The sequence below is a fragment of the Dermacentor silvarum genome, chromosome 3, assembly GCF_013339745.2.
Source record: "Dermacentor silvarum isolate Dsil-2018 chromosome 3, BIME_Dsil_1.4, whole genome shotgun sequence".
NCBI classification, from domain to species: Eukaryota; Metazoa; Arthropoda; class Arachnida; order Ixodida; family Ixodidae; genus Dermacentor; species Dermacentor silvarum.
The window spans coordinates 112,209,621-112,237,190 of NC_051156.1; the positions used below are offsets into that span (position 1 = coordinate 112,209,621).

A 27,570-nucleotide genomic window follows, 5' to 3' on the forward strand; every position below is an offset into this window, starting at 1 on the left:
GGGGCTGGAGGGGGGCCGACCTCCAGCGGAACAGATACACCCCCCCCCCTCTCCGTCGTCCAGCCCTCTTTCATGACACGAGGACCCTAAAACGACACGATTTAGCGTGGAAGATTGGGCGTGTTGGTGATTCACTGGAAAAAAAACACAGCGCAAAACAGACAGGGACACGAGAGAGCGACACGCACACAGCGCTGACTTGCAACAGTTTATTCATGAGCACATGAAGGAATAAATATATATGGCACTACCATGCGCCCCACATGTGAATACTAAGCAAAACACCGGAGAATCATTTCCAATGATAATAATGATACCCACGTGCTGACAATGCACACTGGCTGTTTTTCATTCAAATGTTGTTTAGATATGCGATTTCCCGAGATGAAAGTGCAATCGAAGGTGAACAGACGCACGAGCTTATCAAATTTCCTTATGAAATCTGCCTCAATGATTTCACGTGTCAGCTATGAATTATGTCTAGTCAGCACTTCGCTTTTGTCAAAGTAGGGCTTACACCCGTGGCCACGGCAACGAATGCCCAGATATCCTTGTACCGTGTTGTACACATTGTTATGGTGCTCCCTGAGACGATCATTTATGCACCTGCCGGTCTGTCCCACGTACTTTTTTTTTCCACAGGAGAAAGTAATCATATACACCACGCCAGTGGTGCACGACACTAAACCATTCCTGTGTTTCACAGTACAACGACCACGCCTGGTTTGCGAACCAAACTTGCAAAGTTTCGATAGTTTTTCCGGAGCGGAAAAAACCACCGCCACACCAGTGCGTCGCCCTACCGTCTTCAGTTTGTAGGACACATCATGTATATACGGAAGTACTGCAAGTTTTTTTCTTTTCCACTGGCGGATGTGTTGCTCGATTGTTTTCATCCCGCTTGATTTGCTTAAAAAGCTTTTCCGCGACAGCGGATATTAAAGCCTTCATGTACCCGGCAAATAACAAGCGGTCAACCTGCGCATCAAAACTTAGTTGCATTGAATGCGGAGATGACCGTCTGAGGGCATTGACGAGGCACACATTAACGATTACTCTTTTGACTAATTTCAAATCTGCTGACTTGAAAGAGAGAAGCGGTTTCCCGCCCCTTGGTTCGAAGGACCAGCACAAGTGTCTACTGGACAAGCACAGCCAATTGACGTCCAAAAACGTCAGTTATTTTCAGGTAGCTCATGTGTCAGCTCTAACGGGTGCAGGTTTTGCCTGCGTACATCTATCACTTTACCTGCAGCCTGCTCAAAAACCTCCTCTAGACATTCGATAACAACTAAAAAAGCATCTACATATCTGCAGACTTTAGCAATTGAGGAGATATCAAGACAATTAAGTCTGCATAGAGCGGTCTTTCTTTGCGAGGTAAATATCAGTGAGGACAGGCGCAAGGCACGAACCTATGCAAATTCCACTTTTTTTTAATGTACTGGCTCTCTTCCCAAGATACAAAGGTTTATTTAAGGTAAAATGTCAGTAATTACAAAAGACCACTGACCGCAATTCCTGTCTCGTTCTGGAATGCTATCGATCCAAAGTTGTCGATGGTTTCGACAAGTCGACTTGTCCAAACGTTGGCTCCTGCTCTCACCTTGCTCTCGTATTGCTCTTAATTAGTCTTATTTATCAACTTCTCCAATATTATTGAAAAGCGTCAATGCGGAAATTGTAGAGCAACATGAATAACTCCCGATACAGCTTTCTGGTGCTCAATACGGGCTACATAAGAGTGTTTTATAGAGCGTGAATGAAGCCCGCGAATACACGCAAAATACCTGGAGCGGCCAGTCGCGCAGCAATTTTTGCAATTTCTACTACAATAATTCTTCACTTGGCTGGATTCGTTCGGCTGCGCTGACCGACCGACTTGTCGTCCAATACTGCGGCCAGCACTTTCCCCCCAAAGCCTTCTTGGGCCGCGAAGAAACGATGTTCTTCGTGTGGGTGTGATTGCGACAGCGGCAGGACTGCCCGTGTTGCTACATCGCATTCCGTGCAAAAAGCTAGAAATGGCCATCGCGTCGAATTGCGAAGGTATGAAAATACTGCTACAAAGGCAGGCCGTCCACCTATATAAATTTCGCGCCTTTGACAGCAAAAATGACGTTACTTCTATTTATAACAGACAGGACAGTGCTTTAGTTTTGGTTACGCTGGAACTGTTCCCTCGAGTGTATGTGTGTGTATTTCACAACTTGACCAAGAAAACTTGATACAGCACACAAAGTTAGTGTGTGACCGTCGTTTCTTTGTTCTCGTCTGTTTGACAAGTAAGTGATTCACTTATTAGACATAAACAGTTGGGGCATAAAATAATTGTTCGAATGGGTAAGTTTATAGATACAAATAGGGAACATGAAAAATGCTTAGGACTGGTAGAGACAAACTACCGCAATAGAAATTAGGTGCCATTCGCATAAACACTTCCATTCTGTTCCTCGCGGGGACAATCGTTGAGAGATCTGATATGTATATGCATTCGTATATAGGGTATGAAGCCATTTATTCATTAAGAATAGTGTTATGCATTGAAAATGCTAAATAATTTAAATACGATATGCTAATCAACACCACCAGTTACTGTAAGTTGACATGTAAAATTTCCTTTGGGAGATTGCACACCGCGTTTTCTTTAAATTTCGTTTATCCTAAATTACAACTTCTGCATTGTGGTGCTCTTCCCTCACTAGGACCGTTGGCCATTTAGTTTTGATTCGTTGATTTCGATATAAAAAATAAAAACCAATAAAATTTTCTTGTTTGTACACTTTGGCTATCAATGCACACCGAACACTTCCATTCACCAGAACACGCCTTCGAGCTCTGCATTATATTAAAAAATCTGAAATATTTACTGAAATGCGCTCAACATAACTATACCAATATGCGCTTCATGCACTATTGCTTTTTTTGCATTTCCAGTGCTTTCTCTCCCCCTGATCTACACGGATATTGCCATCGGCTTAGCAGGAACAACGTACACCGCCTTGGTAAGAGCACATGGATATTTACCAAACACACAATGGTGTCACATATTATCTTCACGGCTATTCGATTTAATATTCACGACCTTGATTAAAGAAGTACGTTCTATAAATATATATGCAACAAGACAAGGTGGTTACCTGGGCTAGTTAGTAATTTATGCTGACAGTAAATAGCACGAAAAGAACACGGGGATGAAAAGCAATCAGACGGGACAAGCATAAACATCCAGCTCATGATATTTGTTGACAGGAATGCGAATATACACACATGTGCGACAAGATTTACTGGTTGCGTTTCATCCCCATGTGTGTGTTTTTTGTGCTGTTTACTGTCTCTGTGCAACAACATCCTAGCTACAATTTTTATGCAATAGGATTATTAGCCTACTTTAATCAATTTGCGTCTGTCTAGCCTCTTTACGCCGGTGTTCAATTAAGAAAAAAAAACACATTTTTGAAGAACCAGCCCCGGTTTCTATTCAAGATTTCATTTAGCATGCTCTGGCAGGTGGTTATTTGTGGCACTATGACGCACTACATGTTATGCGTCTCGCTCTCCTTACCACCGTGCCTTACCTGTACGCGGGAGCGGACCGCCGCATCGAGTTTTGCTTCTTCAAGGATCAGTTCGTTACCCCGTACCGCGACTGCGGCCGCCTTTGCGCGCTTCAACCAGAGGACCAGTCTCTGAAAAGGCCAGCTTTCACGAGGAAGAATGCGACAATGCTTCCCTTACCACTGTGCTACTGGCGCTGAGCCGAGCTCTCTGCAGGGAAGAGGAAATCATGGCTCTGTCCTGTATGCAACCTCTGTATTACTCGTACGGTACAACTGGGGGTACCAGCGCACGCTGGTACCACATCACCGTGCGTTTCTTACCGGTGTCTTAGACTATGCTATAATCGGCATCGGCCCAAGGAAACGGTTAGCTAGTCGCAAGAAATTCGCGGTTATCGAATCGAAACCACCTCACACGGGTTTCTTAAGCAAAGCAGCCCGATGCTTTACCACTTAGGCGCGAATGCTTTTTTTTTCTTATTGTCTTGTCTGCAAGTTCAGTCATTATCAACACACAGTTTCCGAAAGCTACTTGAAAAGACATACAGAACACATTCCAACTAGCACGATTGTAACCATGTACAAATTCTCGTAGTGTTGTCAAGAGTTCTAACCTCGACAACCATTGCCGAGGGAACTTGTGCTCTTCTTCACCTCCAGATGCATTTGTATGGCACGTGCCTCCAAAGCCTTGCACACAACGTTCCTGATGAGGTAGCAGTGCCACTGGCACTTAGAAATTTTAGAAAATCATGATTGCAAAACATGTTTTACGTCTCACTGGACACTTTAAAGCCATAGCCACAATTTTAATACATTCATGTTTTACGCACTGTACAGCGACTTACTTTTAGGCCCATATACAGCCGTGTTCAATCCTTTCCACTTCACGGTTCTATTAAATATTCATAATCACTTGCATACCGCTCTTTGGTCAGACATGGCCCTTGCGCCACTAAACATCACATATCATCGTTCACATCCAGATAACCGTTTATACTTTTTCGGACGTACATTCGCACAGTACATTCGCAATGGTGCATCTCGGTGACAGCAATAGACCAGCGATTCTTGAGCGCCATTGGCCGTGAAGGCTAACGAGCATTGCTAGATCAAGAGGAAACCTATCTTTATTTTCGATTGCTAGATACCTGCTGCCATGGGTATCTAGCGAGACATCTTTTTTACCCATTTTTGTAAACTGTCCATAAAATATATGCCCCTTCCTAACAATGCAAGAAAACTTGATTTATTGGCTCAAGTTGTTTACAGATTAAAGAACGTGGTCCTCGTGGCACAGAAGAACCATTTTTCGCTGTCTTCAGTGAAATTGTTTTTGTGTGAACGTAAACAGAAATTTTACCCCCGGTGAAATTTGCATACTCTTTAGCCTATTTAATACATTCTGGCCTTGGCTACCACTGTAAAGGGATCAGTAAAATTATCAAGGCACCCGCAATTCTGTATCGCACACATCCCTATACAGATTTTTTTCTTTTTGATTTTCGTTTTTGGTAAACGTACGCTTAGTAAAACATTTTCTTGGGCGAGTTGATTCATAATTGATAAGGAAGTTGGAAGCGCGAAAGAAACAAGGACGAGATGACTACATAGGACTGGCGATTACTTCCAACTGAGCCAGAACAGAAAACATGAAAGCAAAAACAACCGAGGATCCTAGACTAAAAAGTATATAAAACTTGGAGTATAAAAATAACAGTGCTTAAAAAACGAGTCGCTGAGTTACTCAACAGGGACACACAACAGGTATGAACACAATGCTATTGTGATGATGTGGAATTTTACCGTGACATGACAAAGTGCCGGAAATAGCAGCTTGGAGTGATGATTGTGTCGCGGCAGCAACAAGAGGAAAATTAGTGATGATGATAATGGAAAAAGAAGACCATGCACCATTGTCAAGGAAGCGGAGCGTGCAGAGCGAGAGAAAGAGCGAGTGGAAGTCTCGAACAGCGGCTCGTAGAACGGCGGTTCAAGGCTCGGGTACTGGGGACCGGTGTCCTGCTACCTGCGGACCTGGGTGAGATGCCGCTCGTGGCTGCGCTCTCCTGTACACCAGCCGCCTGCTGTTATAGCGGCCAGGTGCAGTGCTTCGTGCCGGGGACCGGGATGCCTGAGCTACCTGCCTGCCTACGAGCCCCACCGGTGACCGAGTGTCCTGCTACATTGAGGACCTGGTCTTAGATCCCGCTCGTGACTCTGCTCTCCTGTGCACCACCGGCCTGCTGTCATAGCGGCCTGGTGCAGTGCTTCCTGCTGGGAACCGCGGCGCTTGAGCTACCTGTCTGTCGACCTAGCCGACGTTCTAGCATCCGAGGCGTTACAGATCAGGCGTTACTGGCCAGTTACAGCAGTTCCCTGGTGCCATGCTGGCCTGCTGTTTCCCCTGCTTCCACGTCGCGACCGAGTACGGCATGATGGTGACGGCGTAAGACGTGGTCGTCACAAGCAACACGCCAGCTGTCCTCAAGTGTCAGTCGACGCAGTGACGCGCTATGCAACGACAACTGTCATGGGCACCGCAACGACGACGCACACCGGCTGTTCCTGATGAATGAGTGCTAGACTAATCCTTATATAGAAGGACAAACGTCTTCAGAACTCTAGTCCGCGTGCATGTAAACCATCTGTATCATGTTAGCGTGTCTGTGTATAGTCTGTGTTGCCTGTAAAAGTCTCCCGTCTGCCGCGTCGTTATTAAAATAATCCTGGGCCCAAAGCAAACGAAGTTTTTTCCATCACAGCATTGATATTACTTAGGTGCTGCGTCAATAAAATGTGACACTACACACGTCCTTCCAGGAAAGCGACTTTTTTGTCATTAAGTGCTAAAGAAGGCATGATAAAGCACTTGTCACTTGAATCGAGAATGTGAAGTACCTCAACAATTTACCTCTCTAATTGGTATCGTGACCGCTTTGGTAACAGGGTGTAGGTGACTTCCGGCATGTACCGGTACGTGTTGCAATAATGATAATTATAAAAATAATAATTTTATTGCCATCTTGAGTTGATACATTCAAGTATCAGGCCTTTCAAAGTCAAAGAAAGGCTTGCGCGACAAGACTCCGCAACATCGGCAAACAGAAAAATTGTAAGAGACATCCCAACGTGGGAGCGGCCCGCTGCGCGCTGAGTCGCGTACCTCAGGACGTTCATTAAAGTTTTCCATCCATCCATCCATTCAACAGGATTGAAATCACTCGTCACTACCTAGTGAACGAGATGAAAACCGAAAACCACATGACATTCTCAGAGAAATTAGTTAACAGTCGATAAACAAAAATGCAACATTACACGAGTCAACGGTGATCTAACATATTCGATAGGTTGCACTTTGAAGTATAGGTGAGTATATCGTCCGGGAGCTCATTGAAAATTTGGAGAATATAAACGCACCTTCTAGCTTTGACATATCTTGTAGCGCCTGGGCGCAAAATAAAACAAGGAACTTTTCGGAGTAATCGAGGCGCTGTGCAGGCATGTCTGAAATTGTAGTTTCAAAAGTGGTACGAGAGAACTGTTTGCACAAACAGTGAATTAAAGGAAGGCAAGCAAAGATACGAGAACAGATCTGCACTCTTTGCCACAAGAGAAGTGCAAGCGATAATGTTCAGAATAGTCTTTAACCCCTTAATTGGCAAGATAAGAAAGACTTGACCTAGAATGGTTTTATTGCTTTAGTTCTTTACTTTGGTCATATACATACCAATTGAAATATTAAACGGTTTCTATCAAAACTAAATGAGGTACAGTAGGTCAAATTTGTTGTGGACCAGGTGGTGAACGGTAAATGTGTGTTCTTGAGACGTATCTTTATGGAGTTAAGAAATAATAGCTTGCTTAAAAAGAAAAAAATCACATAGGCAAGAATATGACCCCCACGTGTGCTGAAAAGCCTTCACGTTGTGTGACCAATGCATCTGCTGCTGCTCACGCTCGACATAATGGCACAAAGTAATATTTGAATTTTTCTAGTTTTTGCAGATGCTTTTGTTAGGTCAACAATAGTCTTTAGCTTCCTGTTAAAGGGTTAAATGGCATCTATTCAGCACTGCCAATGAACAGAAGAAAATAAAAACATGGTTGTAACGTACCCCAAAACACTGTACGCGCGCGATATCATTACCATTAATTTAACAGACATCGGCAGAAAAGATTTTATATTAAACAATAAACATGCACCTCTCTTGAGTCTAGTACAGATGTATGCTAAATGAATGTGCTAGGAAAAGTCATTATTAGTAAATAATCCCAGGTATTTTACCGAATCCACATACTATATTGGAAAGCAATTACAGAAATGTTTCTTGTGCGAGTGCAACAGAAGCGGCACCGTATTAACATCTGCCTAAAGCGGATTTCTGAAACACACAACATTCGTTTTCGTTATTTTCACCCGTTATTTTCAAACCATGCCATTGCATCGCACATATTCTCCTCCCTCATAGAAACGCTTTTAAGCGGCCCTTCATAGGTGGTAAGAGCTGCTGCTCAATTGTTCATCGCTTAGTGCAACCTATGACTTCTCCGTTGTTATGGTGGTGATTGTGGTGGGTTGCAGCAACAGAACAGTTAAGCCTGGCGATCGAGGGCGGCAAATACTCCACCTGACCGTCGCTTGCAATGCTACTGCGGTATGTCACCCCAAGCCCATACAAATAGTATAATTAGGAATTCACGAAGAAGACGTAGTTTCTTTCAGTACTAAACCTGACCTGACTGCAAACATAAGGCGTTGCAGGCACGCATGAGGAAAGCCCTTCGTTTGCATGTTCTCAAACTGACCTTCCATTTATTGCGGTATTTAGGGCCGGACCACATAAAGTGTTCAATGTCTCCTGTCTCTTCGCGCGCCACGCTGTTTGGAGAATCGGTACACCCCGCTTTAAATAATCATGCTGTTGCATTGGCAGATCATATCTTGGGAACTAAGTGTTCGTACGTTACGAAACATGATTGTATTGCCGATGATTGTATTCTATACCGCCCTATATCAGACTCGTCCGATATTTCTATCCCCCAGAACAATTTTCATCATATAGAAGAGTGGTGTAAAATTTGGTTGATGTCTCTCAACGTTAATAAAACAAGTGATTTCATTTCACCGTCGTCGCAACTTTTCAACTGCTGAATACACCATTAGCAACTGTCCTATAAATCTCGGGCACTCGTTCAAGTACCTCGATGTTCATATCTCCCACGACCTAACTGGCACCAGTCATGTTAATCAAATTACTAATTCTGCAAACCATGTCTTGGGGTTCATCCGTCGGATCTCAACCTTGCACCTTCCTCTGTTAAGCTCTTGGCATACAACACACTCGTCCGTCCAAAACTGGGGTATGCAAGTGCAATATATGACCCTTTCCAATTAAACCTAGTTAAATCACTCGAAGCAGTTCCGAGCCAAGCTAGTAGATTCATCTTGAGTGATTATTGCTACAACACTAGCACCACAACGCTGAAATCACAACTTGATCGACCCGCCCTCGCTCATCACCGCGAAAATTCTCGACTAAATCTTTATCACAATTCCTTTACTGTTCGCCGCCTAAAAACGAGCTCATCGTTCCCGTCCATCGCATGTCACGCAACACCCATCCAAACGCTGACATCCCTCCACGTGCCCACACCACATTTCATCAATAATTCTTTGTTCGTATTGCGCGTGACTGGAATTGCCTTCCCGGCATTATCGTCATCGAAGAAATCAAATTCGCCGTGGAAGAAATCAAACGCATCGACGTTAACCCGTAGGATTATCGTGTATACTGCTGCGCATGATCATTTCTTTATTTACCATGCCTTGTATTCACTATGACAGTTCATGGCGTTTGTGCTGCATAAGATATGTCAATGACTATTTATTTCGGGTCATCCTGCAGTGAAGTTGGAAGATTACGGTGATGTATACCTAGACGTGTAATATTCTGTTCAAGTTATAGTATAGTAAGCTGAAGGTCATAAGTGCGAAACCTCCTCATTTTCAGGCATGGAGTGGCGCCTAACACCGGCACAAAAATCTCCGAGAGCTAGTGGGGCTATAATAGTCAAGGTGCACTTAAATTAGGACGGCCTATTAAGCTCCAACAAAGTCATTCCCTCGCCAGAACATGAATTGGCCTCCCTGGTGCAGTATTCGGCCGCTACCTCCCAAATGACTCCTCCAATTCACCCATGGCCCTCAGTCCCCAGCGGCTGTGGAGCACCTGAACAAGGCGGCGGTCAGACCTGCCACGCGGCAGAGGGTGCTGAACCTGGCAACGGTCAGCATCCTCTGAAAAACTGAACCTGGCAACGTTCAACACGCGCGGCCTATCGAGTGAGGATAGCTTAGCAGCGCTTCTTCAAGAATTATCAGGTATTGCCTGGTAGAGCACTGCACGGGCTCGGGCTTACCCAAAAGACCGGGCCCGGCCCGGCCCGCGGGCCGGGCCGGGTAGGACCGGGCCGGGTAGGACCGGGCCGGGTAGGACCGGGCCGGGTAGGGCCGGGCCGGGTAGGGCAGTTTTTTCACGGGCTCGGGCACGGCATGTGCTTTGTGACCCGGGCCCGGGCCGGGCTCAGGTTATTTGTGGCGGGCCCGGGCCGGGCTCGGTCTTTCTGGTGGAGTGCATGTAACGTGCAGCGAGTTATACTCGCGCGTCTCGACATTGAATAACATGTCTTTTTCGCTCTCGGGCCGGGTTCGCGCCGGTTTCGAGCCGGGCTTGGGCCGGACTCGGGCCTAAGGTAAAGGAGTGGCGGGCTGGGCCGGGCGGGTAACGTAGATTATTTCCGGGCCCGGGCTGGGCCCGGGTCTCGCCATAAAACATTTGGTTGGGCTCGGGCGGGCAGTCCAACGTAAAAACGGGCCCGGGCCGGGCCGGGGCTGAAAAAATTGGCTTGTACAGTACTCTATTGCCAGGGATACTATTGGCCTTAGTGAGGTGAGAAGAACTGGTGAGGCTTATACAGTGCTGACTAACGGCCACGTCCTCTGCTACAGAGGTATTCCAGATAAGAGAGAATTCGGACTACGATTTCTAATCCATAAGGACCTAGCGGGCAACATTGATGAATTTTACAGCAATAGTGAGAGGGTAGCAGTCGTCGTAATCAAGATGAATAGGAGGTATAGAATGAAGGTAGTACAAACCAACGCCCCAACCTCCAGTCACGATGGAGAAATACAACAGTTTTATGAAGATGTTGCTGCATTAGCAATGAGAAAGGTGCAAACTCAGTATACTGTAGTCATGGGCTACTTCAATGCGAAAGTGAGGAAAAAGCTGGCTTGCGAGCAAGCAATTTGCAACTACGGCATCAATTCCAGGAACACTAGAGGATAGATGTTTGTAGAATTCGCGGAAAAGAATAGGCTCCGAATAATGAATACCCTTTTCAGGAAGCGCAGCAACAGGAAGTGAACCTGGAAAAGCTCTAATGGCAAAACAAGGAATGAAATCGATTTCATACTCTCTGCCCATCCCAGAATAGCGCAGGATGTAGAAGTGTTAAGTAGGGTAAAGTTCAGTGACCATAGATTAGTGAGGTCTAGGATTTATCTCAATTTCCATAGATAAAGAATAAAATTAGTCAAGAAGAAACAGGCCAAGCTAGACGCAGTAAGGATAAAAGAAGACCAATTCAGGTTGGTGCTCCCAAAGAAATATACAGCTTTAGAACAGGAAGGTACAGACAACATAGAGCTATTGAGAGAAACCGTAACTAGGTTCATCCCAGAAGCAGCAACTGAAGTGCGAGGTAAGGCAGCGAGGCAACCAGTGTGTAAGCTTTCCCAAGAAACAAGAAACTGCAATACATGAAAGTGTCAAACTCGAGAGGTCAGACAGAATTCGCTGAACTGTTGAAACTGATCAACAAGAGGAAAGTAAGGGATATCCGATATTATAACTTTTAAAAGATTGAGGAAGCAGTAAAATATGGACGGATCATGAAATCAGAGAAGAAAACTAGGCATAGGACAAGGCAAAATGTATGTAGTAAAAGATAAGCAGGGTAATATGATCAGCAATTTCGATGACATAGTAAAAACAGTGGAAGAATTTTATACTGACCTGTATAGTTCCCAGAGCAGCCAAGCTACTTTCATTCGAAGTAGTGATGAACAGGATACAGAGGCCCCTTCTATAACTAGTGATGAAGTTAGAAGGGCCTTGAAAGACATGACCAGGGGAAAAGAGGCTAGAAAAGATGGCATAACAGTTGATTTAATCAAAGATGGAGGAGATATCATGCTTGAAAAGCTTGCGGCCAATTATACGCAATGCCTCACAACTTCAAGTGTACCAGAGAGCTGGAAGAACGCCAATATTATACTTATCCATAAGAAGGGAGACGTTAAAGAATTGAAGAATTACAGTACTCAAAGCAAGCTAATGCTTGCTTTCAGTATTGTATAAAATATTCACCAAGATAATTTCCAATAGAATCAGGGCAACACTTGATTTCAGCCAACCAAGAGAACAGGCTGGCTTCAGGAAGCGATATTCTACGATGGAGAATACCCATGTCATCAATCAGGTAATCGAACAATCTGCGGAGTACAATCCACCTCTCTATATGGCTTTCATAGATTATGAAAAGGCATTTGATTCAGTAGAGATACCAGCAGTCATAGATGCATTGCGTAATCAAGTAGTACAGGAGGCATACGTGAATATCTGAGCAAATATCTACAAGGATTCTACAGCTACCTTGGTTCTCCACAAGAAAAGTAGAAAGTTACCTATCAAGAAAGGGGTCAGGCATGGAGACACAATCTCTCCAATGCTATTCACTGCATGCTTAGAAGTATTGAAGCGCTTAGACTGGGAAGGCTTAGGAGTGAGAATTATGGCGAATATCTCAGCAACCTTCGGTTTGCAAGTGGCATTGCCCTATTTAGCAACAATGGGGACGAATTACAGCATATGATTGAGGACCTTAACCGAGAAAGTGTAAGAATGGGGTTGAAGATTAATATGGAGAAGGCAAAGATAATGTTCAATAGCCTGGCAAGGGAAAAAATATTCAGGATCGCCAGTCAGCCTCTAGAGTCTGTAAAGCAGTACGTTTATGTAGGTCAATTACTCACAGTAGACCCTGATCATAAGAAATTTATAGAAGAATAAAATTGGGCCGGAGTACTTGTGCACTCCAGCCCAATTACGAAATCCTGACTGAATTACGAAATCCGAAATCCTGGAATTACGAAATCCTGACTGGGAGCTTAACACTGTCGTTGAAAAGAAAAGTGTACAATCATTGCATTCTACCGGTTCGAACACATGGGGCTGAAACTTGGAGGTTAACTAACAACCTCGAGAGCAAGTTAAGGAGCGCACAAAGAGCGATGGAATGAAAAATGTTAGGCTTAAACTTAAGGCACAGGAAGAGAGTGGTGTGGATCAGAGAGCAAACGGGGATAGCCGATATTCTAGTTGACATTAAAATGGAAAAAATGGATATGAGGTCATGGGATGCGTAGGATGGATAACCGGTGGACCATTAGAGTTACAGAATGGATACCAAGAGAAGGGAAGCACAGTCGAGGACGGCAGAAAACTAGGTGGGGTGATGAAGTTAGAAAATTTGCAGGCGCAAGGTTGGAATCAGCTAGCGAAGGACAGGGGTAATTGGAGATCGCAGGGAGAGGCCTTCGTCCTGTAGTGGACAAAAATATAGGCTCATGATGATGATGATAATGATGATGTATTCACTAACTGACTTGTATTCATTTGACCTGCATTCACCAATTTTTACTGTAATTATGGTGTATCCTCTGTGCCAGCCCCTCATATAATGTCCCTGACACCTTGATGCGTAATAAATAAAAATAAAAAATCCCTTCTATCTAGGACGCACCTCAGGCGAGCGTTCAGTGTCGTTACAAATGTCTCGACAAAATAAACGATGGAATATTATTAAAAAAATAGAGATAACTAGTCCTTAGCGAAGATAGTCAACGTATATGCAGGGTGATCTTACTTAAGTTTTATAGAATTTTAAAAATGGCCTTTCGCAAATAACATAATTCTAGTCATCGAGCGGGATTATTCAGAATGGCGGGCATTACTTGCACGAGAAATCGAAACACATATTCAACCTGTTACGAAAATTCAATAGTTGTCTTTGAGATTAATTTCTACTTGGGGGTGAGTTTGCAAGACCTATCCACTTGGAATGAATTTCCAGAGTGACGCCAGTTTGGAGATATGCGCCCTGAAACTTGCCGTAAAAATTCCCTGTTGTTCCACTTACTTTTTTAATAAAAAGGCTCTTTTCTGCATTTAAGCACAAAAGTAACTCGAACACCCATGTATTTATTTCCACATTATGTAAATAATATGTCGAAACTGATGTCGTCCTGGAAATTCATTTCAAGTGGCACATCTTGCAAGCTATATGAATACAACTTGTAATTTTCAAAATGCGCCCTAATGTAATAAATTAAGAAGTTCATTAGTGAATTTCTGTTGATTAGTCGAATATGTGTTTGGATTTCTCGTGCTACCAATGTCCGCCTCTTCGAATAATACAGCACTAGGGAAGAATTGCCCTATTTTCCACAGGCGATTTCTAAAACAAAATTGCAAGTTTACAGACTTAACGTCGTGAAGACTGATGAAACAGCGGAGCTCGTGGCTTATAATAGGTATTGCTCAGCTTTAACTTTAGCTTTTCCTTAGCGTTACCTTTGTTTTGTAATGGAGGAGAAGAGCACAAGTACAAGGTGCCAGCCAGATCGACTGTTCAATGCCTCCAGTGGGCCAGCCGGTTCGCCAGTGCTTAGCCCGAGTGTGAGCCGTTCAGGCAACCAGCTGTTCCTGCTCTGCGTCACCTGCCTGCTCGATTACGAACAGACGCTACCCTCTGAATTTCTCAGTACACCCCTTTACAGTTTTAACATCGATTTTAGCGTTGCCGAGACGCAGCTTCTCTCTGTAAGCTCTGGATCTCCAGCCCTCCTCCGTCGCTTTGCTTCAGCAGCCCTTGCTCGGAATTCCCGATGTGCACGTAGTCTTTGAAGCCGCTCCCGAGTAGCACCACGACGCCGTTGCCACCAACGTCACTAGAACCAACTCAGCTTCACAGCTCAGCTTATTGGCCAGCGCAAGCATGTGGCCCAAGCGGCGGTCTCGCGAACTAATGACTCTGCGGTCGAGTCCGGCTACCGGTTGGCCGCATCGGCTGCTGCTGCAGCGGTGCAGCAGCTTGGTATTGTAGACGCGTTTGCTCGTCTGCGTCGATTTATTTGCTCCACGGAAAAGCTATACTGCCTTCGTAATTAGAGTTCATGGTTTTCAATATGAGTGACACCTCCGCAAACGCAGTACGAAGCCTAAGGGCGACGTGTATGCTTCGATTTCAACGGCTATGCAATACTGTGAACCTACTCCGACATAAATTGTCCGACGTGATGTGCCCGCCACATATGGCAGTTCGTAATCGATTATGCCGGAAGCGGATAAAAGCAGGATTATAATGTGGACACACGACAAGAGAGCACCAGGCAGCGTTGGCAGCGTGTCTCAACTAGAGCAGCTCATGCAATTTCGAACTCGAGGTTTGAAATGAAGCGGGTAAGAGCACTAATCGAGGCATCCTTGCGTTGCTCCGAAGCCATGTCGCAGCCTGCTGGGAACGAAAGTACTTGGTCAACGGCAGAGAGGCAGGAATCGCTTTCGGTTGACACGGGCGAACGCGAAAGCGCGTCGGCAACAGTGTGGAGGCAGCCAGACCTGTTGACAACATGCACATCAAAATCTTGCAACCGCAAAGCCCAGCGGGCTAATCGACCTGAGGGGTCCTTCAACGTGGACAGCCAACAAAGTGCGTCAGATAGCCTGTTGGGCTATTTGGTCTAACATAGTTACTTTCTGATATAGCGCAAATAAGTACACATATATACAGACGAAGAAGACACGAAAAAGAAGCACTCGTCCGCGTCTATCGTGTCTTCTGCGTGTGTATGTGTATTTATTTGCGCTATATCAGAAAGTAACAAAGTGCATGGTAGTATGTAATTACGTCGGAGGGGCGGCCTAGAGGGAGGCTCGAAATTTGCCAAGTGTCCAGATCATGACCAAACATTCCGTCTCCGGAACGGAATAATTCGTATCTGCTTTGGTGAGGGTGTGGCTTGCGTATGCAACGACGTACTCGTCGAATCCAGATTTTGCACTGCGCGAGAACAGAGCCGAGTCCAACACCGCTGGCGTCGGTGTGTACTTTGGTCAGAGCTGTCGAGGTCGAAGTGATGCAGTATAGGCGGCGATGTTAGTAGGCGACGCAACTCTTGGAAGGCATCGTCACAAGCGGGTGACCAGGCATAATTTTTCAAGTCGCTCCGTAGAAGCTGATTGAAGGGAGCGTTGATGGACGCAAAATTCCGAATGAAGCGGCGAAAGTAAGAACACAAGCCAAGGAAACTGCGAAGTTCTTTTACGGAGGAAGGTTTGGGAAAATCAGCAACTGCACGGAGCTTGGCGGCATCAGGAAGAAGAGTTTGTTTAGATACTACATGGCCAAGGATTGTGAGCTGACTTACGCCAAAGTGGCATTTCTTCGAGTTGAGCTGAAGGCTGGTGGTAGTTAGGCACTGCAACACTTCATCCAGCCTACAGAGATGGGTGGGAAAATCGGGCGAAAAAATAACCACATCATCTAAGTAGCACAGACACGTTTTCCACTTGAGACCACGCATAAAGTTGTCCATCATCCGCTCAAATGTTGCGGGGGCACTGCAAAGCCCGAAATGCAGGACACGAATTTCATATAGGCCATCTGGTGCCATATCTCGTTGACATGGTGTCGATGAAGGATTGCAGGAAATTGAAGTAAACTTAAAACTGGCATGTTTTCAACCAAATGCTTTCTGCCCGTTAAAATTGTGGGCTGATAAAGAAAGCGCGCAAAATTTAAAAAATATCAGATAGAGCGCCAGCTCAGCCACTAACCGCTATGGAGCTTGTTTTAGGGTGGTGCTCTTTGATGCGAGTGGTCTGTTAGCCAAGTGTTATTTTAAATTTTCGCGGGTTTTCTTTATCAACCAGAAAAAAATAAGCGGGCAATAAGTATACGGCTGAAAGCACGCCAGTTTTAAGTTTCTTTGAAGTTTACACAAATTCTTCATTGACAACACGTAATTCATACTAATTAAAAATTACCTGATTGAAATTACCTCTAAATTGAATGACATGAACAAAAATGCACTGGCTGCCTGCGCTACTCGACTGTGAGCAATATCCAGTTGGGTATTTTCGCGCTGAAAGGCCCGTCGTTTTACTTTTTTAAGGAAAACGGGATGCATGAAAGCTCGAAACGCGCTGTATATGTCATTTGCGTGGACCTCGTCATCTATTGCGTCTGCTTCATTTCCCATACTTTGCTTTTTTTAACTACACTTGCTCTCGTGTTGTGTACGAGTTAAATGTTCACTAATGTTTCTATGGTAGACAAATTAGCAAGAACTATTATCACTGACGCAATAGAAATAGTACGAAGTTCAACTTGCGTCATGTTTTTCTTAGTCGTAGTACTGCGACGAAATGTATATATGTATGTTCTACAGGCACAAAAGCAAGTACTGCATCCACCTCATAAGAGTGATCACATGTGAATTTATTGCGCGATGATGCAATTTGGCTCCATGTGATGAAAATGTTTTTTTTTTGTCAGCTTGTAATTTACTCCCGAGAAAAAAAACATCCCGTCAATATCCTACAGCGGCTTAAAAAATACATCAGTCCGGAAATAGGCATGCAAGAATATAGTTTTCGATACATAGCATGAAATATTCTTCTTTGTAGTTCAAGCAAAAACTTGTTCTCTAAAATTTACGATAGGATAGAATATATACGCTAAAAGCATTTAAAGTTGAACTTTTTATGCGTAGTGGGGTTTATCGTCACCAATAATCACAACGGACTATGAGGGATGCTGTGGATTAGTTTCAACCACCTGGTAATTATACTGTGTCCTGCAGAAGCCCGATACACGAGATCTTTTTGTATGCATTCTGATCCCGTTGGAATGCGGCTGCAGTGGTTGGCAGTCAAACACGCACCCTTGTGGTCAACAATCAATGGTTCATGATTTTCAACTCCCATTCCTTATATAAAAATTGTAGGTTCACATAGTATCATTTTGCGCGTAAAATCACAGCTAATGTAAAGTAGCCACGTAGAAGTAATTATAATGCTTGGTGATCCGCCTTCCACTTAAAAAGGAATGCACTGTATTTGTACCTTTCCCCAATTGCGTTTTCACAAGGGATACAGACACAGGGCAATCTAATTATACCAGTGTATTCGGACCTATTGCCAGGGAAGCTTTACTGCTGAACAATTCTACCGATGTTTTGACCGGTATGAATGCTTTCTTTCCGTGCCTAGTCGGCTCGCCATTTTTCGCAAGGAACTATGGAGACAGAAAGTGCGAGAAAGAGAGAGAAACGGCCGCACTTTATGTGGGAAATCAGTGCGGTCAATGTTTACCGAGCACACGTTGCCTACCAAGTGTCTTGTGAATACGCGTCCAGTTTCTCAGCGATAACAAAAATCAATCCTATTCTACCAGACACATGTTATATTATGCATCCTGTAGCGTTCTCTTTGTATTTTATGCAACGGGGCTTGGCTTTTTCTTTAGCGAGAACAAACCTTCTACTCATGCAAACATGTATGAAGTACACATAAACTTCTTTGGTGTTGTTTCTACTGCAATTATTATCAAGCATTAAAACAAGTTCACTGACAAGCAATTGCCTCAAGTAAACTGAAAACTATCTTGATGTAAAGATAAATGTTTAATTTCAGTATAATTTTCAGCAAAGTGTCCAATACAGCTAGCAGCATCACAAGTTGTAATGTCCTTCGATCTGTTGTTCTTCGTGTTCTGCGATTTGTTGAAATGTACCTTGTTGCTTTTTATAGGGTGGACTTCGAAGTGTCGTGTGGGCAGACTGCATACAGGCTGTTGTCATGATAGCCTCACCAATCATAATCGTCGCTAAGGTCTTTTATGACGCTAACCGTGTAAGCCAGCCGCTGAGACCGCTTAGTGATTTCAACATCACTCCGTACATTTTACGGTAAGAAACAGTTATGTCTAAATATATTTACTCGTTTCCAGGCTTTACAGGTATTCTCTTTTGCTGAAAGTTGACGTTCTTTCTTTTATGGTCTAGCAATGCTTGTGCCAATTACTATTGACCAACACATTGCAAACCTATTCACAACACATAAGCCAGCGTATCGCCTATTTTCCCCTAAAACGGCTACCTTGTTTTCACAAATTTCAGACGGAGAATAGTGTAGCCTCTAAGAGCAATGGGGACAAAGCCTGCTACGGCACAATATAAAAGAGCAGAAGAAAAAACAAACATTACACGCGGAATCTCCTGTACGAGTTATCTAATTGATGCATAAGCATTTTCTAGTATTCACTTGTTCTTTCGTCGTCTTATGTTGCTGTGTTTGATATAATTTTGAGAAACACCGCGAAAGAATCGTGAAACGGACAAGAGCCGTTGCAATACCAGAGTGATAACAGAGACCAGCATAAGACAACACAGAAAAGGTGAGTAGTAGCGATGTTCCGTGATGTTATATGACGGTGCGTTTGGATGATGTCACTGCTTCGTGGAAGGTGAGCACTAGCCGATGGGTGCGGTAGTACCTGACGTAAGAGAACAGCGCCACGTTTGGTAGACCTCGTACGTAAAAGTGGTCGATGACGCTGCCTCCTCTCGATGCGAACCATTATCAGCCATGATCAACCGTACTTGAGAAAGCGATTGCGATGGGAACAAAGTACATTGAGTGCTGATGGATTCGTGTGCGCTGTGGTCTCACCGCTTAGTTTTGAAGCCAGAAGCAGCACGAAGGTCAATTCGATCACTGCTGCGAGCCCTGTCTTTAAAGCGAATGTCTTACGTGGCGGACGTACGGAGGGACGGACGGTCGGGTGTCCTCGTAGGGTAGGCAAGAAATGTTTACGCATTAAAATTTCAACGGAACAGTTTTATGGAATTCGTACCAATACTAATGAGCATATCTTGTTAAAAGAGAGGCTACCCGTCCAGCGATTATTGTGGAAGCATTAAGTTTGATCGGGGCTTTAGGATCGAAGACCAGGAGCAGAAACATAAGTGGAAGCGGCTGTGGAAACTATTTAAAGGAGGATGGAAGCTTGGTTGCAGGAAAAATGTATAACGCGCAATAAAGCGAACTTTCTGCAAGGGATAACGTAGCTTAGAGTATGAAATGCATACAGATTTAAATGCATCAGAAACATTTAAAGAGTTAGCTTGGTGGGGTGCGTCAACGGCACCCTTCAAAACGGATACTTATAGTATCATCATCATAATCATTGGATACGCAGCTTCCTTCAAATTTTAAATTCCGGGGTTGTACGTGCCGAACCAACAATCTGATTACGAGGCACGCCGTAGTCGGGGACTCCGGAATAATTTTGACCAACTGGTGTTCCTTAACCAGCACCTACTGCAGGGTGTTTCTGTATTTCGCCCCAATCGAAATGCAGTCGCCGTGGCCGGAATTTGATCCCGCTACCTGATGCTTAGCAGAGCAACGTCATAGCCACGACGCCCCCACGGCGGGTCCTCCTTGAAATACACGAACCAAAGTTCCCAGACGGATTAGCGCGCCCGCTCGCAATTATAATTCAGATGTCACGCCTATCAGTGCATCAGACTTGCTAGATTGATTGAAAATAGCGCTGACAATATCAAAAGATGAAAAAAAAGAATACAATTGCTGAAGAAACCAGGAATTGCCCGTCAGGAATTGCCCATAGTGTATAAAGGGCCTCAAGCTTTTCAAGTATGATATCTTCTCCATCCTTGAATAAATAAACTGTTATTTCACCTTCTCCAGCAGCTTTTCCTTTCGTCAGGTCTTTCAAGGTCCTTCTAACTTAATCGCTTGTTACAGAAGGGGCCTCTGTATCCTCTTCATCACTACTTCGAATGAAATTAGCTTGGCTGCTCTGGGTACTGTAGAGCTCAGTATAGAATTTTTCCGCTGCTTTTACGATGTCATCAAAATTGTTGACAATATTACCCAGCTTATCTTTCAGTGCATACATTTTGACTTGACCTATGCCTAGTTCTCAGTGATTTCATGCTACGTCCATATTTTACGGCTTCTTTATTCTTTTCTACGTTATAATTTCGGATATCCCTTATTTTCTTCTGGTTGATCAGTTTCGACAGTTCAGCGAACTCTATCTGATCTCTGGAGTGTGAGAATTTATTGTTTTGCCGTTTCTTTATTTCGTCCTTTGTTACTTGGGAGAGTTTACCTACTAGTTGCCTTGGTGCCTTACCTCCCACTTCATTTGCTGCTTCTGAGATTAACCTAGTTGCGTTTTCATTCATTAGCTCTATGTTGTCTTTATCTTCCTGTCCTAAAGCTGTATATTTGTTTGCGAGCACCAGCCTGAATAGGTCTGTTTTTAACCTTACTACGTCTAGGTTGGCCTGTTTATTCATGACTAGCTTTATTCTTTCTGTCTTCAAAATGAGATAAATCCTATACCTCTCTAGCCTATGGTCACTGCACTTTGCCCTACCTAACAATTCTACATCCTGCACTATGCTGGGATCGACAGAGAGCATGAAATCAATTTCGTTCCTTGTTTCTCCATTAGGGCTATTCCAGGTCCACTTCCTGTTGCTGCGCTTCCTGAAGAAGGTATTCATTATTCGGAGCCTATTCCTTGCCGCAAATTCCACCACCATCTTTCCACTAGTGTTCCTACAATCGATGCCGTAGTTGCCGATTGCTTGCTCGACAGGCAGCTTCCCCCCCCCCCCCTTTTGCATTGATGTCGCCCATTAGTAGAGCATACAGAGTTTGCACCTTCCTCACTGCCAATTCAACATCTTCATAAAACTGTTCTTTTTCTCCATCATCGTGACTGGAGGTTTGGGGCGTAGGCTTCTACTGCCATCATTCTATACCTCCTATTGAGCTTTAATACGACGACTGCTACCCTCTCATTAATGCTGTAGAATTTATTTTTATTTATTTTATTTGTACATACTGCAGCCCTATCGGGCTATGGCAGGAGTGGGTGTGAAAATCAGAGGAATGATAAATAATAAACAATAAAGGCAATACGAACAATACAAACCAAAGCTATTCAATGGCTGCTAAGAATAATTGTAAAGGAAGAGAACAAGTAGGACCAGGCAAACAATTCCAGTATTCAATTACACGGGGAAATAAACTGTATTTAAAAGTGTCCGTACGGGCAAAATAAGGCGCGATGTTTAGGTGATAGTAACTTCTAGTGCGAGATGGTTTTGCAGGAGTTAGATAATTATCTGAAGATATACGGCAAGAGGAGTTAATAATGCAATGCAAAAAATTCAGTGATTCCGTGCATCGGCGATCTGAGAGTGGTTATAAGCCTAGGGATAAAAGCGCTGTGGAGGGTGAAAAATCCCTGTCGTACCTACGGCCTATGAAGCGGATCGCTTTCTTTTGGATGGCCTCAATCTGATTATTGTGGCATTGTTTGTGTGGATTCCAGACAGGAGAAGCATGCTCTAGTATAGGCCGGATTAGCAATTTCCCGCTATGTCCTTATGGGCTAGAAATCCTACTCCGAATTCTTTCCTATCTGGAAGACCTCTGTAGCAGAGGACGTGGCCGTTAGTCAGCACTGTATAAGCCTCACCAGTTCTTCTCACCTCACTAAGGCCAATAATATCTCAGGCAATACCTGATAATTCTTCAAATAGCCGTGCTAAGCTAGCCTCACTCGATAGGGTGCGCGCGTTGAACGTTGTCATGTTCAGTTTCCATTGGCGGCCTGTCCGAACCCAGAGATTATTAGCACCCTCTGCCGCGTCGCAGGTCTGACCGCCGCCTTGGTCAGGTGCTCCGCAGCCGCTGGGGATCGAGGGTAAATTGCAGCAATCATTAGGGAGGTAGCGGCCGAATACTACACCAGGGAGGCCAATTCCTGTTATGGTGAGGAAGCGACATTGTTTAAGCTTAGTGGGCCTTCCTGATTTGGTTGCACCTTGACTAGTATATCCCCACTATTTGTCGGCGATATCGTTTTTTTTTTTTTTTTTGCCGGTGTCAGGCGGCACTCCATGCCTGAAAATGTAGTGGACTGGAAGAGGATTCGGACTTACGACTTTCAGATTGCTATACTATAAAAAAAATCTAGCAGAACATTACCTTAATTAAATGGTCATTGAAATATGGGTAAAGCAATATTACGTGAATACATGCGCGGGGATTGGGCTTCACCGAACGAAAATGCTAGACAATGAAGTTTGTGTTTTGGAAAAGAGGCTGAAAAAGACGTCATTTGCACAAACTGTTTAGAAGACTCTTTGAAGTGACGCGAAAGTGTTCCTGCCATACTTAGCCTACTTAACAATGCGACAGTTTTCAGCGGATATCGTGGCCACGCGCTCCTGTTCCGGTTCTAGTATATTATTTTTTACGTTACTGTGAGGAATTTGCAGCCTAGCCATACATCCAATGGACAGTGAGAACAATGGTACGAGTTCAAGTACACGCTTCTTATAACCGTCCTTGGATGAATTCATATGCCGTGCGTCAGATATTCCGAATGTATAATGTTTTCAGGGCACCTCAGCCTCTGAGAAACTTATTGGAGAATAAGAGGAATACATTTATTACGAATGCATTTGTAAAGCTTCTGCGCGTTCTGCTCATCAGGACTGACTTCGACGTCACCACTGATGAGAATATGTGGGCTGCACTGGTGGCATGCATACCCTTCGTGTTTGTACGCGTGGGATATGACCAAATGGCTGTCCAAAGGTTCATGGCTGCTAGGACTGTCCGTGACGCTAAAAGGTGTGTGCGTTTAGTTTTTATTGCTTGGAACTATCACCGAAACGTAGGTGCAATGCGTGCACTTACGAGGTGGGCACCTTTTGTTGCAGGGTAGCCATCGGTGGAGCGTTGATGATGTTACTGTTCTTTGTGCTCGTTGCGTTTACCGGAATAGCCGTAATTTACTGGTACAGAGACTGCGACCCTGTGCTTTCTGGTGCCATCTCTAACTACGATCAGGTTAGTGAAATCTTTAGTTAAAGCTAAACAACAGAAACACAACAAAAAAAGGAAGTTGTATAAGGGCATGAATGATACAGCTTGTTCTTCTTGAGCCATACAAATTTTTTAAAGCTACAATTGGTGTGACGAACTTGGCCCCTATAGCATGCTATCAATATAGAAAACGATTTAGCAATAGCATAGCAATGCATAGTATAGCATGCATAGCTCAGAGATATCGAAACCGCGTGCCATGGGAGCGCGAAAAAGGCGGCCCCGCTACCATATCGGACCGAAACGCCCTGTGATGATAAACGCGAGGAAGTTAGAACGTCTGGGCCAGTCCCGGCAGCTAATGCGGCACGCTTCAAGGTCGATTCACATAGGTCGCGAAGCTTCGGGCGAAAAGCAGTTCAGAACGAATTGTCACCGACATCAACAAGGGTGGTTATGGGAGCAGCGATTGAAGCGCGACTATGTTTGGAGGGAACAAACAGTGGGAAAGAAAAAAGCGTTTCATAATTAAAGACAGACACAGTTAGATGATGATGATGATTATTGTTTATTGGCGCAAGGGCCAGGTGTGACCAAAGAGCGCCAAGACGATGGTAATGGTTTGTTAGCGGTATATGAATAGTAAATTAGATCCATTCAACGAAAATAAAGTTCCCAATCAATTTATATACGCATGGCGAGAAAAGAAGAGACAATTCTCTTTTACTTGATCATTATCAATAAATACCTTTTTTCAGCGCCAACCGTAAGAGCGCCCATTGATAGCGGCGGGAGTTCACGCCGCTATCACTTGTAATGCGATGCAGCTCTTGAAGTGTGCAGAAAGGCGCGCTCGTAAAGTTCACCTGTTACAATACGCCCCCCTCACATGTTGTGTTGTTTTGCTTGCCGACGTTTGTCTAAATTTGGTAACGCGGGTAGTTTGAGTGTTTCTTAACCTGGTAAGTTAAAACCAGTTAAGTTGCGACCACCAGATAATTGTTTAATTTAGTTGTTTTCGTGCGACCGCGCTGGCCGACGGGCTTGGCATCTAACAAAAGGACGAGCATTCTACGCCCAAAGCGTTCGTCGGCCTCCAAAGAAAGTATGTTCTGAGCAGGGATGCGATTTCGACACCCGTACGCCTGACCTTTCCTGCATCGCTTTCCGCGCTGAAAGCTCGGAATCCCCATTAAGTCGTATAGCGGGGCATTTGAATATACAGCTGTAATGGCAGGATTCTGAAAACAAATTTCGCGCCTTTGAGAACGAAATGACGTCACGTCTGTTTTTAACGGATATGACGGTAGATTATTTTTCTTCCGCTGGAAGTGTTCCCTCGTCACACAGATGGCGCTAAGCCCCATGAACCACCGACGAACCGCCATGTTTTGAACGTATGGGCTTCTATGGAAGCTTCGCTACCAGGTATATCTACCTTGCACGCTTTGCCTGGCAAGCATGTGCCGCTGACAGTCGGGTCAGGATTTGCGCCGGCATGCTATCATTCAAACTTCGCCCATACTTCTTTACAGGACGTTGCCGTTCGACACGTAGCAGGACGCGTTAAGTCTCGATATTGCCTGAGTTTGGCCATTGATTTTACTACGTGTGATTTTCTCGATTTCTAAATAAATGCCTAGGCAATAATTACGTTACCGTGCACGTTCTTTATATAAGCAACTGCCCTCAAGTTACTTCTGAAAGAGTTAAATAGCAAAATTTTGTTAATTATTATTTTCGAAGTAACTTAAGCAGCGGCAAAGTATGTCCGCATCGTCTTAGACGTTGCATGTGAAGACGACAGGTGTCTCAAGGTCACCGGCATATTAAAGATAACCGGTGATTGCGATACTCCCTAATGCGAAATTTGAGCACAGCTCTACACGTGTTTTCATTTCGCGATGTATTGGCGGTGCAGACAATCTGTGCGGCACGTTGCAAACGGAGCGAAGTGTGGCCCTACTGAGTAGCTAATCTGGAGATCGCGAGAGCCAGCGCGTCGGTGAAGTATGGGCGCGATTCACAGCAGAAGCCGCAGATATACCTCCCACACGAGGCGCGCTACTCTCGTACCATCTCGTCGCCATCTTGGCACGCTACGCTTTTCTTCTCACCCTTTCCACATACTCTCCTCCTCCGCTTTCCGCCTCATGGTTCCGCTGCTGCCTCCTCTCCGCTTTCCGCCTCGCGTTTTTTATCCCCCGCTGCGCTCCGCGTTCGATTTCATCTTTCCCTGCGCTCCTTCGCTCGGTTACAAGGACGCTCGCCGTAGGAACGGGCGCCTAAGAGCTGTGGTCAGAAAACACCCTGTGTATATGGCCTAAGCGACGCAGTCAATAGGAGCGGTGAAGGCACTGCTAAAGCCATGCAGGTACGGAAAATCGATAACGCGCAAGAATTTGATGCGGGTTGTTTGCAGTGGATCTCAACAACCTGGAAGCCGACACGACAATATCAGGTCCTGGACGTGCCAGGCAAACCGTATTTAGAGATTATAACCCAAGGCGCTGCGAAAAAGCTATTGCGGTCCCACGTATTTTATTCCAAATTTTTTTCACTGCTTTCACGTAATGTTAACTGGTGGCTTTCACTGTTCTTTTTAAGATATATTTTGGAAAGAGAAATGGCTTTTTCAGAGCCTTAGAACATCTTCAAATTCACTTTGGCCTAACAACTTTTCATTTCCTTAAATTTAGTCTAAACATCTACGTTGCGAATTATAGCAAATGACACGAGGCGTGCAGAAAGCTATTTTATTTTATTGTTTTAATGCGTTATCTGCTGTTTGATTTACTATCTTTCAGATCCTTCCGTATTACATAAAAGAGAGCCTATCCGACGTGAAAACGCTGCGGGGTTTCTTCTTGGCGGGACTACTTAGCGCAACAACGAGGTGTGATTATAAACACATTTGGTTTCCCTACATTATTTTGTACCAAGAAGCGCCAAATGACCGATGTTTCAACTACTTTGTCTGTAGAAAGCGCAGACATTCAATCACGAACGGCGGAATTGTGCTATTTTTATAAGGTGTACTTTCGTTCATGGAGGTTTTATTTATTTATTTATTTATTGCAATACCCTCAGGGCCTAGGTGGCATTACAGAGGGGGTGGGTACATTCTTATTAGACAAGCGCTAAGGTTCATAGAACTGGAACCCAGCGTCTCGACTTCCTCTCATGAAACTTGACACCAGCTTGCAACAGGTATTAGAAGGCTTTACTCAGTAATTACAGGTATATAAAGCAAAGTCAAATATCTGGTGAGTAGAGAACATCAGTGACTCTCAAAGTCGGAACGCTATGTGCTGGGAACCACTTCCAGATATGTTCATTGTAGAAAAATTCTTTTTTAATGTCGTGGTGTATTCCTGACTACTTGACTTCTCTGTGCTTGCTTACTAACTAATTACAGGCATATAATCCGAAATAAATATTTTGCTCAATAATGCGCACCAAACAATAACTCGGAAAACTACAGGCATCAGCCCAATGTCATGGGAAACGCTTCGTGATTTGCTCATCGTAAGAAAATTTATATCCAAGAGGGCCGTTGCATTCGTCAATGTTCGACTTCTTTATGCTTGCAGCACCGTGTCATCGGTCGTGAATTCACATGCAGCTACAATCTATATGGATGTTGTCGCACCCTACTTCGACTTGAGTAAGCGAAGAGCCGTACTTCTTATGCGTCTTTTAGGTGAGCAATACCACCTTCAATATTCTTCAGAAATTGCTGTATGTAAGCATGTTTTATTGAAGCAATATTTTAGGCAGGTTAGCGATTAGCCCCAACAGAGCGAATTTCGGATGCGTGCAGTCTATGATTTCGGCTGTTGTCGTTTAGTCTTTTGCTTCCACTTCGCATTTCGAAGCAGTGGATAGGATACCGCACAGAGGACACCACTCCTTGTCAAAAAGTACGCTGT

General features: G+C 44.3%; 1 protein-coding gene across 1 annotated transcript in view; it reads left to right on the plus strand.

The window, feature by feature from the left end:
• The window catches only part of LOC125944327 (sodium/iodide cotransporter-like), a 51,333-nt gene that overhangs the window by 16,751 nt on the left and 7,012 nt on the right, over positions 1–27,570 (plus strand). The window contains exon 5 of the mRNA XM_049664700.1: positions 2,938–3,005. Coding sequence (XP_049520657.1) covers positions 2,938–3,005 — 68 coding nt within the window. The remainder of the gene's footprint in view (positions 1–2,937; positions 3,006–27,570) is intronic.